This window comes from Pongo pygmaeus, chromosome 23, assembly GCF_028885625.2.
Source record: "Pongo pygmaeus isolate AG05252 chromosome 23, NHGRI_mPonPyg2-v2.0_pri, whole genome shotgun sequence".
NCBI lineage: Eukaryota > Metazoa > Chordata > Mammalia > Primates > Hominidae > Pongo > Pongo pygmaeus.
The window spans coordinates 296,067-310,327 of record NC_085931.1 but is presented as its reverse complement, the minus strand read 5'-3'; the positions used below and the strand labels follow the sequence as shown (position 1 = coordinate 310,327).

Sequence of the window (14,261 nt, the reverse complement as noted above, 5' to 3'; positions counted from 1 at the left end):
AAGATAGCATCACAGCACTCCAGCCTGGGTGACAGAGCGAGTCTCTGTCTCAAAAAAAAAAAAAAAAAGGATTGCTATGCTAGAAAGTCTTCATGTAGAGGCATTTTTAAGAAACATTATGATAGGCATTGCCTCTGGAAAGCAGGCATGAGTAGATGGCTGGGGTCTATCATGAGAGAGACCGTTCTCTATATGTCAATTTGTACCTTCACATGTTGCCTTTTGTTTTGTTTTGGTCTTTTTTTGAGACATGACCTTGCTCTGTCACTCAGGCTAGAGTGCAGTGGCAGGACCATAGGTCACTATTACCTTGAACTCTGGGCTCAAGTGATCCTCTTTCCCCAGCTCCCCGAGTAGCTGGGATTACAGGCATACACCCCCATGCCTGGCTGTATGTTGCTATTTTATGTTTTAAAAACCTAATCCTGACTGTGCTGGTAGTCGCATGAATCTGTGCACATACATGCAAACAAGTACATGTAAAACTGGTGAAATCTGAATAAGCTTCATGGATTATATCAATGTCAGTTTCCTGATTCTGACAGTGTATGATACTTATGCAAGATGTCATCGAGACAAAGCAAGTAAAGGATATGTGAGATCTTTGTATTATTTCTTACAACTGCAAAATAAAAAGTTTTTAAAACTAAGTTATGATAACAAAATAAGAACTCTGTGTCAAAACTAACATATAAAGTTGAAATATTGATTTTATTTTTTAAGAATCTGGTGGACAGTAACAAACTTTGGTGAAATTTCAGGAACCATAGCCATTGAAATGGATAAGGGAACCTATATACATGCACTCGACAATGGACCTTTTACCCTGGGAGCTCCACACAAAGAAGGTTTGTGTCTGGAAGGGAAGATCCTGCCACAAGTGTAGATTTTAGGACATTCATTCACTTAGGCCAAACTCTAACTAGTCTCAAACATTTTCCAAAGGAATGGAACCATTGCATTTGACTCTTCCATTTTTTTTTTTTAATTCCTTAATATTTACCAGCCATTGGCAAGTCCCTCTTTCTCATATAAGCATTTGAAAACATTCCGTATAGTTCCAGAAGAGTATCTTTGGAAATCAAAACAACATGAATAATTAAAATAGTAAGTGGAAAGAAAAAAGAAAACCTATTTGAGTCAAAATGTTTGAATTTCTTTTTTATTCAGACCTATTGCCAAAACTAACCTGTGCGTTTAACAATTTGAAGTTTCCTCATTTCCTTTAGTGCATTAGAGGAAGCACTAATGAGATACGAAGTAATTACAAGATAAAAAGCAGTATCATTTGGTTAGCAAGGCCATCCCTTGAATAAATGAAAGCATTTAGCTTTTTAAATAAGTGTTTAAATATGACTGTATTTTAAAACATAAAGAGAAGCTATCTCAAAAGTTACTAAATAAGCATTATATCACCCTGTCTTACTCAGTGTATAAAATTAACATTGTAGTTAAAAGAAGGTAAAATAGATCTTGATTCCAAAGATACAGTATTACAGTGACATCAGTATATCTGAATATTCTTACATTTAATTGCAGAAGAAAATAGCCACATTTTTTAAAGCAAAATAATGTCTTTATATTTATAGCAAATGTCAAATTTATTTTCAAATGTTTTTTCTCCAATAATTGATGAGGGCCCTAGTCCTCCAGAGCAGTTTATGGCTGTCAAATTATCTGATTCCAGGTGAACTTATGTTGCAATATAATTAGTAACCAGTTATTTTAAAAATTTAATTGTATTCATTAAAAATGTTAGTATCTGTCTTAAGCCCATGGTAATTTTGATATAAAAAACAAAATAGCTTTTTTGAAAAGTAGATTTTGTGATCTACTTTTAGTGGATTTCCTGTCAGTATATAATGCTAGGCTGGAAAAAAGATGTGTAAGTTAAAAAATGCAGATTAATAATTTCACACAGCAAATAACATAGATTAAAAAATAAATCAAATAGTACAAAACCTGGTTCACTGTTGCTATGATATTTAAACTCACTGTTTGGAAGTCCAAAGGCAAACAGGAAGACTAAAAAAAGGAATATTGTTGAAACCAGCAGAGAATGTTACAGAATCATAACGACCAAAAGAATATTTTTACTCACTATTTTTACAGTCATTTTATAAAGTAACCTTTTTTATTCTCACCTTGTGCAAAATTATAGAATGATTCTTTGGGTAGAAGATACTGAAAGTGAATTTACATATTTTAGTAATTGGTTACATCAACATGATAATGATTTCTGTTATATAATCATTAACATATAAAGGAGTAAAAGTCAATTCTGGCATCCCAGGAGATTCTCGGTAAGGTAAAAGATTAGAAATCATAATTTTAAAAAATCACATTAACATTATTTCTGTACTTTCTTTGAAAGTCTGATAAGTATGGTGAAAGACAAAGAATAAAAGCAGAGGAAGAAAAAATTCAATAGTTTTAAACTGCTTTACAATTATAAACAAAAAAGGATTATAAAGAAAATTAACTGACAAATGAGGAAAATATTTGCAACAATCTTAACAGGCAGTGAGTTCTTACTCTTCATATGTATCTTGTATAGAATTCATAGCACTGATGACCCCAGTAAAAAAACTGCAAACGATCAGATCTCAATAGAAAAATGGACCAGGGACATTACCAGATAATCTAAAATCTAAAAAGGAAAGGAAAAGAAAAACAGTTGTTATTCTAGTTAACTACTAAAATGCAAATTTATAGGATACTGTTTTTTCCATATCAGGTTTTCAAGTATTTTTTAAAGTCATAATGTTTAAAAAAAAATCTGTGATACAAAACATACTCTGTTAATTTGAGGTAAGAATGTAAATGGAAGCAGCATTTTCTGGAAAACAGTTTGATGACATAAGAACTTTATGCCCTTCGATCCAATTATTTCTAGGAATTTTCTCTAAGGATAAAGCAGTTTTATGTATAGAATAGATGTACATAGAACTATTTATAATAAGAGAAAAAGTAAGTTTTAGTAATTTATTATTGAACTTTATAACTAAAGAGGTATAATTGAAGAATGATGAATTTCTAAAATATTTGTTATGTAATATATAAGGTACAATGTTTATATTAAAAAACACAATATAAAACTAAATTTAAAACTGCACTGTCCAACATGGCAGCAACTAGTCATATGTACCTTTTTATTTTTTTTAAAAGGCACAGAGTCTCACTCTGTCACCCAGGCTGGAGTGCAGTGGTGTGACCGTATCTCACTATAACCTCAAATTTCTGAGCTCAAGCAATCCTCCTGCATCAGCCTCCCAAGTAGCTGGTATTACATGTGCACGCCACCATGCCCAGCTGACTTTTTAAATATTTTGTAGAGATGGGGTCTCACTGTGTTGTCCAGGCTGATCTTGAACTTCTTGCCTCAAGCAATTCTCCCACTGGCTTCCCAAAGCACAGAGATTACAGGAGTGGGTCACCACTCAGCCACATGCAGCTTTTGAACACTTGGAATATGTCCAGTCTGAAATTTTAGATATGTACACACGCACACACATACACATGTCCTGTTTTGATGTTCTATAATTAATTTTCTCTCAGTTTTTAACTTTTATCTATCTTATTAATGTACAGAATTGCCCTGAAATCTGGCTATGGAAAATATGTTGGTATACATTCAGATGGACTTGTTGGGCGTTCAGATGCAATTGGACCAAGAGAACAATGGGAACCAGTCTTTCAAAATGTAAGTGCTGTTATTGTTTACAAAAACTTCCTGTCAGTTTAACAGAAAGTCTGTAACAGTCAATCATAATATATTTAAAAAGAAAAAGTAGGATGCAATAGTATAATACATTAAATTGGAATAAATCAGTAAGAACATAGAGCCTTGAAGAGATCTCAAAATATAGTGCAACTAAAATAGCATTAGTACTTTTGCCCACAATTATTTCGGTATACCCTTAGTGCCTAGATATGGATCTCATTTCCATTAAAGAACCAGTCAATTTTAGGTCTCAGAGTAGGAAAACAGAATAGTTCCTAAGCGTCTTCTTTGTAGCAGAAATCATGGATGCTTTCAGAAACATTAGAGACTGTAAGCGAACAGTAGAGCTTGCTAAGACCAAGTTGTGACAATTTATGCATAAAATAAATAATAGTTCATTGAAGTAAATTATCTCTAAAAGACTTTCTGTTCATAAGCTTAAAATAGTGTATGAAAAGATAGTTTTAATATAAGAAGAAAAAAGATAATATACTAATTCTTAATTTTAGTAAGTAGACAGTTGTTGTATATGGATGTTTTGTTAAATCTTTGTTGATACAGAATACATAATTTCCTTTTTCTGTTTGTGTGAGAATATTGAACAAAAATATATGAGTGCTAAACAGTCTTTAAAAAGTAGATAACTATATCAAAAACAGTAAGGACCAGTGGGCACCACACCGAACAAGCAAATAGAAGATAAGCTCAGCCTTAGAGTAGCAGCTTTGGTAGTATACACTAATGAATTGAAAATAGGAACTCAGCAGTGTTTTCTAAGATGACAGATTAAACAAACATCCCCCCAGAAAGAGGTAATCACTTAGACTAATTTCCTCATCCCCTAGGATAAAATCTTAACTCAGTGACTTGAAAACTATTTTGACCCAACCCTTTGAGAAATGCATTTTTACATTGCAGCCCAGCACACACATATGTATAACTGAAGCAAGAGTTGTACTTAACAATACTTACTTATCTGTGTTATGCACCCTGATATTTCTTATTCTCTGTTACCCCTTCCTCTGTGTGTCTGTGTGTATTCCTTCCCCCGCCCCCCCCATACCATTCAGGAAACAACACTACATTGATTTCATTACCCGCGAATGTGTTGCAACCCCTTTGAGATGATCCTACTAGTTATGATGAGACACTTCTAATGAAAGTTACACCGGTAGAAAAGGCCAATATATCATAAGGCCTTAGATGATGACTTAGATAGTACTAATAATACAACACTTTAGGAAAGTTCATTTCATTTTATTTTTAGGAAGGACACTAAGTTTCAAAAATTTAAATTTAAATGAAAGAGGGTCTTAAAACTCTATTGCAAAAAGGACTCAGCTGAATAATCTGTGGCACAGGTTTAAATCATCTTGGACCACCCTGCCATGTTCCAGGGCTCACCAGGATCCATCCAGATGAGAGACCACCCAGCCCTTGTGACCTTGACTAAGAAATTAAATCCATGTTATCAGAACTTTTTTAACTGGATGTGATATAAGGTTAACATATTTTGTAATCATTATATTTATAAATATTTTGTCTAAATGTTATGGTATTCCAAGTTTTCCAAAAGAATCAACCAAATACAAGTAATAAGTAAACATTATATTTGTTAAGGGGGTTAAGCTAACCAAATTTATAACCCAGATTTAGATACACAAGAAAATCAGTCTTTAAAGTTTTGTTTAATAGAAAGCAGTGTAATATAGCAAACATTAAACAACTAAAAAAGTATATGATTATTTATTTTCACACACAAAAGTCCCTCAGACATTCTTAAATTCAAAACACCAAAGGCGTTGTATATACCTTTTCATGTTTTCTAATTGTGAAGAAAATAGATTTTACTTAAAATGCTAATATTTTAATAAAGTATGCTTTCATAATTATGTTCTTGTCTTTAAAGTTAATTTTTCAAACTGAACTAAATCAGTTATATCTTCAGTAGATCTTTTAGAAAGGAAGCAATCCTACCTCATCTACTTAGAATTTAGTCCTACTAGGAAGATACACTACAAATGTTTATTGTGGTAATCTTTGAATAGTAAAATGATAGGTGATTTTGGTTTCCTTTTCTATATGTTCTTGTATTATATTTTTCAGGTTTTTCTCTAAGTTCTTTTCTGTGATTTTTAAATCAGGGAGGAAAAATTAATTCAGTCTAAACACTTAATGTTTCTTCTACAAGAAGTATCCTCATGGCTATTTTGTTATTTTGTTTCACTTAGGGGAAAACGGCTTTATTGGCCTCAAATAGCTGCTTTATTAGATGCAATGAAGCAGGAGACATAGAAGCAAAAAGTAAAACAGCAGGAGAAGAAGAAATGATAAAGGTAATGATGACATTTTATACAGATAACTACATTCACACATGCGATGTGACTGTATCTCTTTAAAATGTTAAATGGTCATTCGCTGTCACTTTAAAGATTTAGTTAATAGATTTTTGTAATGTGGTGGTTCAAATAGACTCATTTTTAATTATAAATCCCATAGTTGACGGCTTGTTTCTACAATGTGGTAGAGAAATGAGTGCATCTAGGAGCTACCTTGCCATTATCTCCATGGATTAGTATCTTTTTCTGGTAGTTCCACATGCTCTTTTTAGGCTTTCATGTTCTTGTTTTCTTGCTTGTATTTTAAAATCTAATTTTTAAAATAGATAACATGTACACGTGATCCCAACATTTTCAAATAAAAGCATGTGAAGATGTATACCTGCCATGCGTCTTACTCACCTGTGTCCCAGCTCCTGTTCCTCTTTCCCTTTTTTTTTTTATAGTCTCCTAAAATTTCTTTATAAACATATGAATATATTTATAATTTTCAACTTTTTTTCGCTAAAGGTAGCCTCCTCTATAGTCTAGACTTTGATTTTTTTTTCCTTAAAATTGTATCTTGGAGAGATTTCTACTATGAGTTTGAATGTAGAAAGTTTTCTCTTTTTCTTACTTTTCCTCTCTTTCTCTTTTTTAGCAGCCACATAATATTCCATTTTAGGGATGTACCTTAATTTATTTAATCTCTTATAGATGGAAATTTAGGCTGTTGCCAGTCTTTTGCTCTTATAAACAGTGCTGCAGTACATAACATTGAATATGCATCAATTTGTAGATGCATATTCAATTTCCAGAAGGAGAATTACTAGGTCAGGGGTATCTGCATTTGTATTTATGTAATGCTTGAGCTTCTGTGACGATAATCACTTTATGAAACATAAAAAATCATAGCAGAACTTCTGGGGCCTTAGCCCTCACATTTTAAAAATATTTTTATTAATAGTACCAGTCTTCTTTGCATTAGGAGAAACATGAATCACATAAAACATGATTTTTATTTTATTTTTAAAATTTGTGTGCGTCACTAAGCTGGAAATAAAAGTTCCTTATTCCAGGCTAAATTCTCTCATCCGTAGTCAGATGCGTTATCCATTGCACCACTGGCCTGTGCCCTCCCTAATCCTACTCTTTGTTTTACATTATTGTAAAAGTTACACAGACATCTTCATATCAAGGTGAAATTCTAAATAATACTGTTAATATAACCTAGATAAATCAGATAGTTAACTGGAATTTGATGAAAACATTTAAGGCTTAATTTTTTAAACTCACAAAAGCCACTGATCTTTAATGATAAACATATACTAGGATGTGTCTAAAGAATAACTCCCACCTTCTTGACACATGGTTTTTCTGTGTCTTGGCATTCCATCACAGTACTGAGCATCCTGAACCTTGCTTTGTTTGTCTCTGTTGGGAATCACAGGTTGCATCCAGTCTGACCCAGATTTGCTCTGTAAGGCATTGTGGGGGCCGGAGTGGAAGGCTCTAAGAGGGGGGCAAATGCCTTTTCTAAGATGCCCTTCGTTCTTATAATTAGAGCATAAAAATTTATGTTACATTTTTCTCTACTACCAGTGAAATTTAAAAGTATCTATCAAATCTCTGTATGTACTTCATGTTAGATTTCCGATCATAAGTTTGATTTTCTTTTTAGAATAGTCTTGATTTCAAATAATTTCAAATCTAAAGCTCAAACAATTTCAATCAAAAATGTAGGTATTTTCTTAGAGAAGGGAAATGTTATATTTTTTCGTTGCATGCATCCGGCACATGCGTTGTAGTCTTGAATTTCCATAATGCTCCTGTGAGGTGGATGTGAGCTCAGCGTTATATACAAGAAGACAGCCTCTGACCCTCTTTACATCCTCATGGTTTTTGTCAGTCAGTTCATGGAAATCACGGTGATTTCAAGGTGTGGTAAGACAGGATGGGTACCCAGGCTCAGCTGACTCCAGAGGCCACTCTCAGTATTTCATAGCACGTTGCTTCTCAGGAAGCAGGTCATTGAGGAAATGCAGAAGGGTTTGTGACTTACATTTACTTTTATTTATTTATATTTTATTGTATCATGTTTAAATTATTTTGCATCTGGATATCATCACAAAAGAGTTATTGAAGGCAACAATTGCAAATATATGTGCAGTGCTTTGCACTTACACAAAGATACAAAGATACTTGCACAAAGATTGCGTTTTTCACTATGTAAAGCAATTTTCAGACGAAATACGAAGTTTTCTGGATCGCTTTGGCTAGTCAAGTAGCTGGAAGCTCTGAACAGTGATTATTTAGGACTCTTTTCATACCATTTAATTGCAGGCTCTCTTAATCTCTGTCAGCCCTTCACCTTTATGACCTTGCCTTATCTACCAGAACACAGATCCCTCTTACTAAAGGTAGCATTGTATTACCTCTGTCAGCCCTTCAGCTTTATGACCAGATCACAGATCCCTCTTACTAAAGGTAGCATTGTGTTACAGGCCCTAGCAGGGAATGTTTTCATGTCTGGGACCCCTCTAATCAGAACCGTCACAAAGATGTCATTGGCACAAACACGTTATTTGTCATCACTTTCTAAGCAGCCCTGGAACTGGACTCTGGCCACAGAGATCCCCTAGGAGACATGAGTCCTTACCATTGCCAATTGCCTGTTCTGTGGGTGATCCTAATTGTTGAATGCAGATTAATTAACTTATGACATGTGGTAGTAAACATCCATCCAAACTTAGGATATAAGAAGCTAGTAAAAGAGGTGGGTTCCAATTAATTAAAAACAAGTTGTGTAATGTTAAAAGTTTTATTAGTTTGGTAATAGTCTGTGCAACATAAAATAGCTATTTGGTCCTAGTGTATTCACTTGGAGGACAAAATTAAATTAGTTAATGATCGCTTTATTGTCTAGCAGGATCTGATGTGTAAAATGTTTCTGAAATAATTTTGTCTGTAGTGTTTCTGACACAAAGGCTGCGGAGGAAGCATGTGATAGCACTTACTCATATAGATTATATATATGAAGTAAAAACACATAGCCAGAACCTTTTTCTGAATATAGTTGCTCAGTTAATTTTTTCTTCTGCATAAGAAATCATCTCGAATGTTCTTATGTGATACGTAAAGTGAGGAAGGTGGAAGATAAACATATAATCCATTGAATTCTCTTTTCCAATATCTAGATTAGATCCTGTGCTGAAAGAGAAACCAAGAAAAAAGATGACATTCCAGAAGAAGACAAAGGAAATGTAAAACAATGTGAAATCAATTATGTGTATGTATTCTTTTCCTTTTAGACCTACAGATTTGACAGTGAAACGCTTCTTGAAGTGATTCTCAAAGTGCTTTCAAAATAAATTACCAAATTAGCTGGGGATGGTGGTACATGCCTATAGGCCCAGCTACTCGGGAGGCTGAGACAGGAGGATTATTTGAGCACAGGTGTTCAAGGCTGCAGTGAGTTCTGATCACCACTGCCTTCCAGCTTGGGTGGCAGAGCAAGACCCTGTCTGAAAAAACAAAACTGATGGACAAGAAGAGACAACACAATGTAGCCTCTAGGAGAGCACTGAGCTAAATGCTTTTCTTTTCTTGAGGCTTGTTTTCCTGATCATCCTACCAGCTCCCAAAGCTAGTCACTCAGGTTAGTCAATCTCTCTATTCATTCATACAATGGGTGTGATGCCAGTCAAAGGCTGTGCTGTGGCCAGGACACAGGGGACTCCAGCCAGCATGCCCTAATAGAAATGGGGCCTTGTGCTACCCAGTCAATGAGTGGCCCTCCTCTTGAGAGGTCACGAAGGTCATCTTTGTTGAAAAGTTCCAGCTTATTAAAAAAAATACAATTAGAGCTTTTTTCTCCCCCAAGACGGAGTCTCACTCTGTCCCCCAGACTGGAGTGCAGTGGCATGATCTTGGCTCATCTCAACCTTCACCTCCCAGGTTCATATGATTCTCCTGCCTCAGCCTCCCAAGTAGCTGGGACTACAGGCACGCCACTATGCTCGGCCAATTTTTGTATTTTTGGTAGAGACGGGGTTTCACCATGTTGGCCAGGCTGTTCTCGAACTCCTGACCTTGAGTGATGCGCCTGCCTTGGCCTCCCAAAGTGCTGGGATTGCAGGCATAAGCCACTGTGCCTGGCCTACAATTAGACATTTTTAATAAGTGAAAAAGAAATTAACAGTATTTATAAATTTAATAGTAAATATGTATAATCAATTTGAGGTATTTTTCAATGAAGACATTTTCTTTGCAGAAAGAAATTTCAGAGCTTCCAAGACCACAAACTTAAAATGAGTAAAGAAGACAGTAAAATTCTTAAAAAGGCTCGGAAAGATGGATTTTTGCATGAGACGCTTCTGGACAGGTAGCTATTTATTTACTTATTTCCACTATTTTCAGTAGCCAATAGAAATGGCATGTAGAAAATCTACATTCTCTTAAATTAGTGTAGTTTTTCACATTTTTGTCTTTATTTCTAATTTATGAGTGTGGCAATATTACCTAGAGAGGACATCATAAGTTTGGGAAAAGACTGTCAAGAAAGAATATCTAAAAATTATAACCGATTCTAAATATATACTTTAAGAAATTCAGGTTTGACTGTATCTACTTCATAAATTTATCTTTTTATAACTATTAGAACCAGAGTTAGAAAGAAGCAGTTTGACTAATATAAAAATTATGTGGATTCTGTTAGAGTAGTTCAGGTTCCTTAAAATAAGAATAGATCAACTAAAAAACTAAGTATAAAAGCTAAACAATTGAAATTGAAGCAGTTTTATTCTAAGATTTGGAAGAGTGCAGGATGTTTATCATAGCAAATTATTAATATTTATTACTCTTCCTAGGTAGATAAGTAATATCCTAGATTTATGACATAGAAAAACAGACGTTTAGCTGTGAGTGTACAAGTATAAATCAATTAAGTGCCAGATTTTGATAATCACCAGCCGCTCATTCAAGTCCTATGTTGCAAACTTACTCTCACCCTTTTTTTACATTACTTGATAAAGGCAATGTTTAATTACGTATTTCCTGTTAACTAGCTGGTAGAGTTCATACCTAAAGTCAGTCAGTAAATAATCTTAAGAATTTTTTCCAGCTGAGCAAATGAATATGTATCTAGTTGTAAGAAATTAAGAAGAGGATATAAAATATAATCAGGATGTGGACTCTAAAACAGAATAAGCTGTATGTCCTGTAACTTTTATCACTTGTAATAATACAGCATTCTCACCCTGTTAAATGGAAATTCAGAGCACCCTTAAATTCCGGAATAATTAAAATTGCTATTTGGATTGAAAAAGCCCTTAGGCAACATTTATTGAATATTAGGAAATAACTTTTATAAGATTAGAATCCATTTTTTATAGAAACCAAATTTAAAAGTATACATATTTTAATATAAGTGTTGTGGTAATAACCAAAATTGAACACACAGTTTTAAAGCTTTTTATATTTAGTAGCAGTTGAATATATATGGCATGTTTTACATAGATTAATTTTATTACTTTTCTTTGTTTAAACAGGAGAGCCAAATTGAAAGCCGACAGCTACTGCAAGTGACTGGGATTTTTGTTTCTGCCTCATCTTTTTGTGTTTTTTTCTGAATAAAATATTCAGAAGAAATGCTTTTCAGAGTTCTTGATTTGTTGTGAAATTATTGTTTACCTAGTAGCTAGTTTAACCAGGATTAAACAAGTTTAATCAGGATTCTTCATGGATGTACTTTTTAGCTAACTACAGTTTTTCACATGGAAATGAAACTTACAGTACACATTTAACGTACCACAGAATTTTTTTCTGGATTTCCTGTTCTGAAGCATGAATTGTACTAGAAACCAATTCTTCCTGTGCTACTTGTGGAATCTGCCTTATTGGATCATAATCTTACTTTACTTTATATAATAGATGCTTAATCAGTGCCTTTAATAAAAGTTAGTTAGAAACTCCCAATCCAATCAATCAACAAGGCTTTGGTTCTACCTCCAAAGTACTACCCACATCACAGACAATCCAAATATCAGAACTAGGGGGCTGGGCAGAGAGGACAAATCATCTATTAGGGAGTGGGACAGAAAGTGGAAACATTACAAAGAAGCAAGTAGGCTCAGAACAGAGGGGAGAGTAGTACTGGGGAAACTCCCTGCTGAGTACAGGTTAGCCACAGTGGATATGTATGTGACACCTTTGTCCTTGTGGGCTGGAATGGGAGCTGATAAGGGAATAGGAACAGCTCCAGTCTACAGCTCCCAGCGTGAGCGACGCAGAAGATGGGTGATTTCTGCATTTCCAACTGAGGTACCGGGTTCATCTCACTGGGGAGTGTCAGACAGTGGGTGCAGGACAGTGGGTACAGCGCACCGAGCATAAGCCGAAGCAGGGTGAGGCATCGCCTCACCCGGGAAGAACAAGGGGTCAGGGAATTCCCTTTCCTAGTCAAAGGGGTGACGGATGGCACCTGGAAAATTGGGTCACTCCCACCCTAATACTGCACTTTTCCAACAGTCTTAGCAAACGGCTAAGGTATGTCTCCTAACACTATCCCTCCCCACTCCCCTGACCCCAAAACAGGAGATTATATCCCGCGCCTGGCTAGGAGGGTCCTACACCCAAGGAGCCTCACTCATTGCTAGCACAGCAGTCTGAGATCAAACTGCAAGGTGGCAGCGAGGCTGAGAGAGGGGCGCCCGCCATTGCCGAGGCTTGAGTAGGTAAACAAAGTGACCAGGAAGCTCGAACTGGGTGGAGCACACCGCAGCTCAAGGAGGCTTGCCTGCCTCTGTAGACTCCACCTCTGGGGGCAGGGCGTAGCCAAACAAAAGGCAGCAGAAAACTCTACAGACTTAAATGTCCCTGTCTGACAGCTTTGAAGAGAGTAGTGGTTCTCCCAGCACGCAGCTGGAGATGTAAGAATGGACAGACTGCCTCCTCAAGTGGGTCCCTGACCCCTGAGTAGCCTAACTGGGAGGCACCCCCCAGTAGGGGAAGACACACCTCACATGGCCAGGTACTCCTCTGAGACAAAACTTCCAGAGGAATGATCAGGCAGCAGCATTTGCTGTTCACCAATATCTGTTGTTCTGCAGCCTCCACTGCTGATACCTGGGCAAACGGTCTGGAGAGGACCTCCAGTAAACTCCAAAAGACCTGCAGCTGAGAGTCCTGACTGTTAGAAGGAAAACCAACAGATCATTCACACCAAAACTCCATCTCTACATCACCATCATCAAAGAACAAAGGTAGATAAAACCACAAAGATGGGGAAAAAACAGAGCAGAAAAACTGGAAACTCTAAAAATCAGAGCGCCTCTCCTCCTCCAAAGGAACACAGCTCCTCACCAGCAATGGAACAAAGCTGGACGCAGAATGACTGACGAGAGAAAGGGGCTTCAGACGATCAAGCTACTGAGCTACAGGAGGAAATTCAAACCAATGTCAAAGAAGTTAAAAGCTTTGAAAAAAAATTAGATGAATGGATAACTAGAATAACCAATGCAGAGAAGTCCTTAAAGGACCTGATGGAGCTGAAAACCACAGCATGAGAAATACGTGATGAATGCACAAGCCTTAGTAGCCGATTTGATCAACTGGAAGAAAGGGTATCAGTCATGGAAGATCAAATGAATGAAATGAAGCGAGAAGTTTAGAGAAAAAAGAATAAAAAGAAATGAACAAAGCCTCCAAGAAATATGGGACTATGTGAAAAGACAAAATCTACGTATGATTGGTGTACCTGAAAGTGACGGAGAGAAAGGAATCAAGTTGGAAAACACTGTGCAGGATATTATCCAGGAGAACTTCCCCAATCTAGAAAGGCAGACCAATATTTAAATTCAGGAAATACAGAGAATGCCACAAAGATAGTACTTGAAAAGAGCAACTCCAAGACACATAATTGTCAGATTCACCAAAGTTGAAATGAAGGAAAAAATGTTAAGGGAAGCCAGAGAAAAAGGTTGGGTTACCCACAAAGGGAAGCCCATCAGACTAACAGCGGATCTCTTGGCAGAAACTCTACAAGCCAGAAAAGAGTGGGGGCCAATATTTAACATTCTTAAAGAAAAGAATTTTCAACCCAGAATTTCATATCCAGTCAAACTAAGCTTAATCAGTAAAGGAGAAATAAAATCTACAGACAAGCAAATGCTGAGAGATTTTGTCACCAACAGGCCTGCCCTAACAGAGGCTCCTGAAGG

The 14,261-nt window shown here is 35.9% G+C and overlaps 1 protein-coding gene across 1 annotated transcript; it reads left to right on the top strand.

Moving 5' to 3' along the window:
• Positions 1-508: 508 nt before the first annotated feature.
• Positions 509-11,691, top strand: LOC129027271 (protein FRG1B-like). Its single transcript, XM_054473878.1, has 7 exons — positions 509-584; positions 788-848; positions 3,592-3,703; positions 5,956-6,060; positions 9,240-9,331; positions 10,316-10,426; positions 11,592-11,691. The coding sequence occupies exons 1-7, from the start codon at positions 509-511 to the stop codon at positions 11,626-11,628; spliced, it is 594 nt and encodes a 197-aa protein (XP_054329853.1). The 3' UTR covers positions 11,629-11,691.
• The last annotated feature ends 2,570 nt before the right edge of the window (positions 11,692-14,261 follow it).

What these genes read in the sequence shown, in the direction of transcription:
- LOC129027271 (XM_054473878.1), top strand. Translation starts at nt 509, where the DNA reads ATGGATTATATCAATGTCAGTTTCCTGATTCTGACAGTGTATGATACT. An exon ending in GGGAGCTCCACACAAAGAAG is followed by an intron (nt 849 to 3,591) that starts GTTTGTGTCTGG and finishes ATTAATGTACAG; the next exon opens with AATTGCCCTGAAATCTGGCT. An exon ending in CATGAGACGCTTCTGGACAG is followed by an intron (nt 10,427 to 11,591) that starts GTAGCTATTTAT and finishes TTGTTTAAACAG; the next exon opens with GAGAGCCAAATTGAAAGCCG.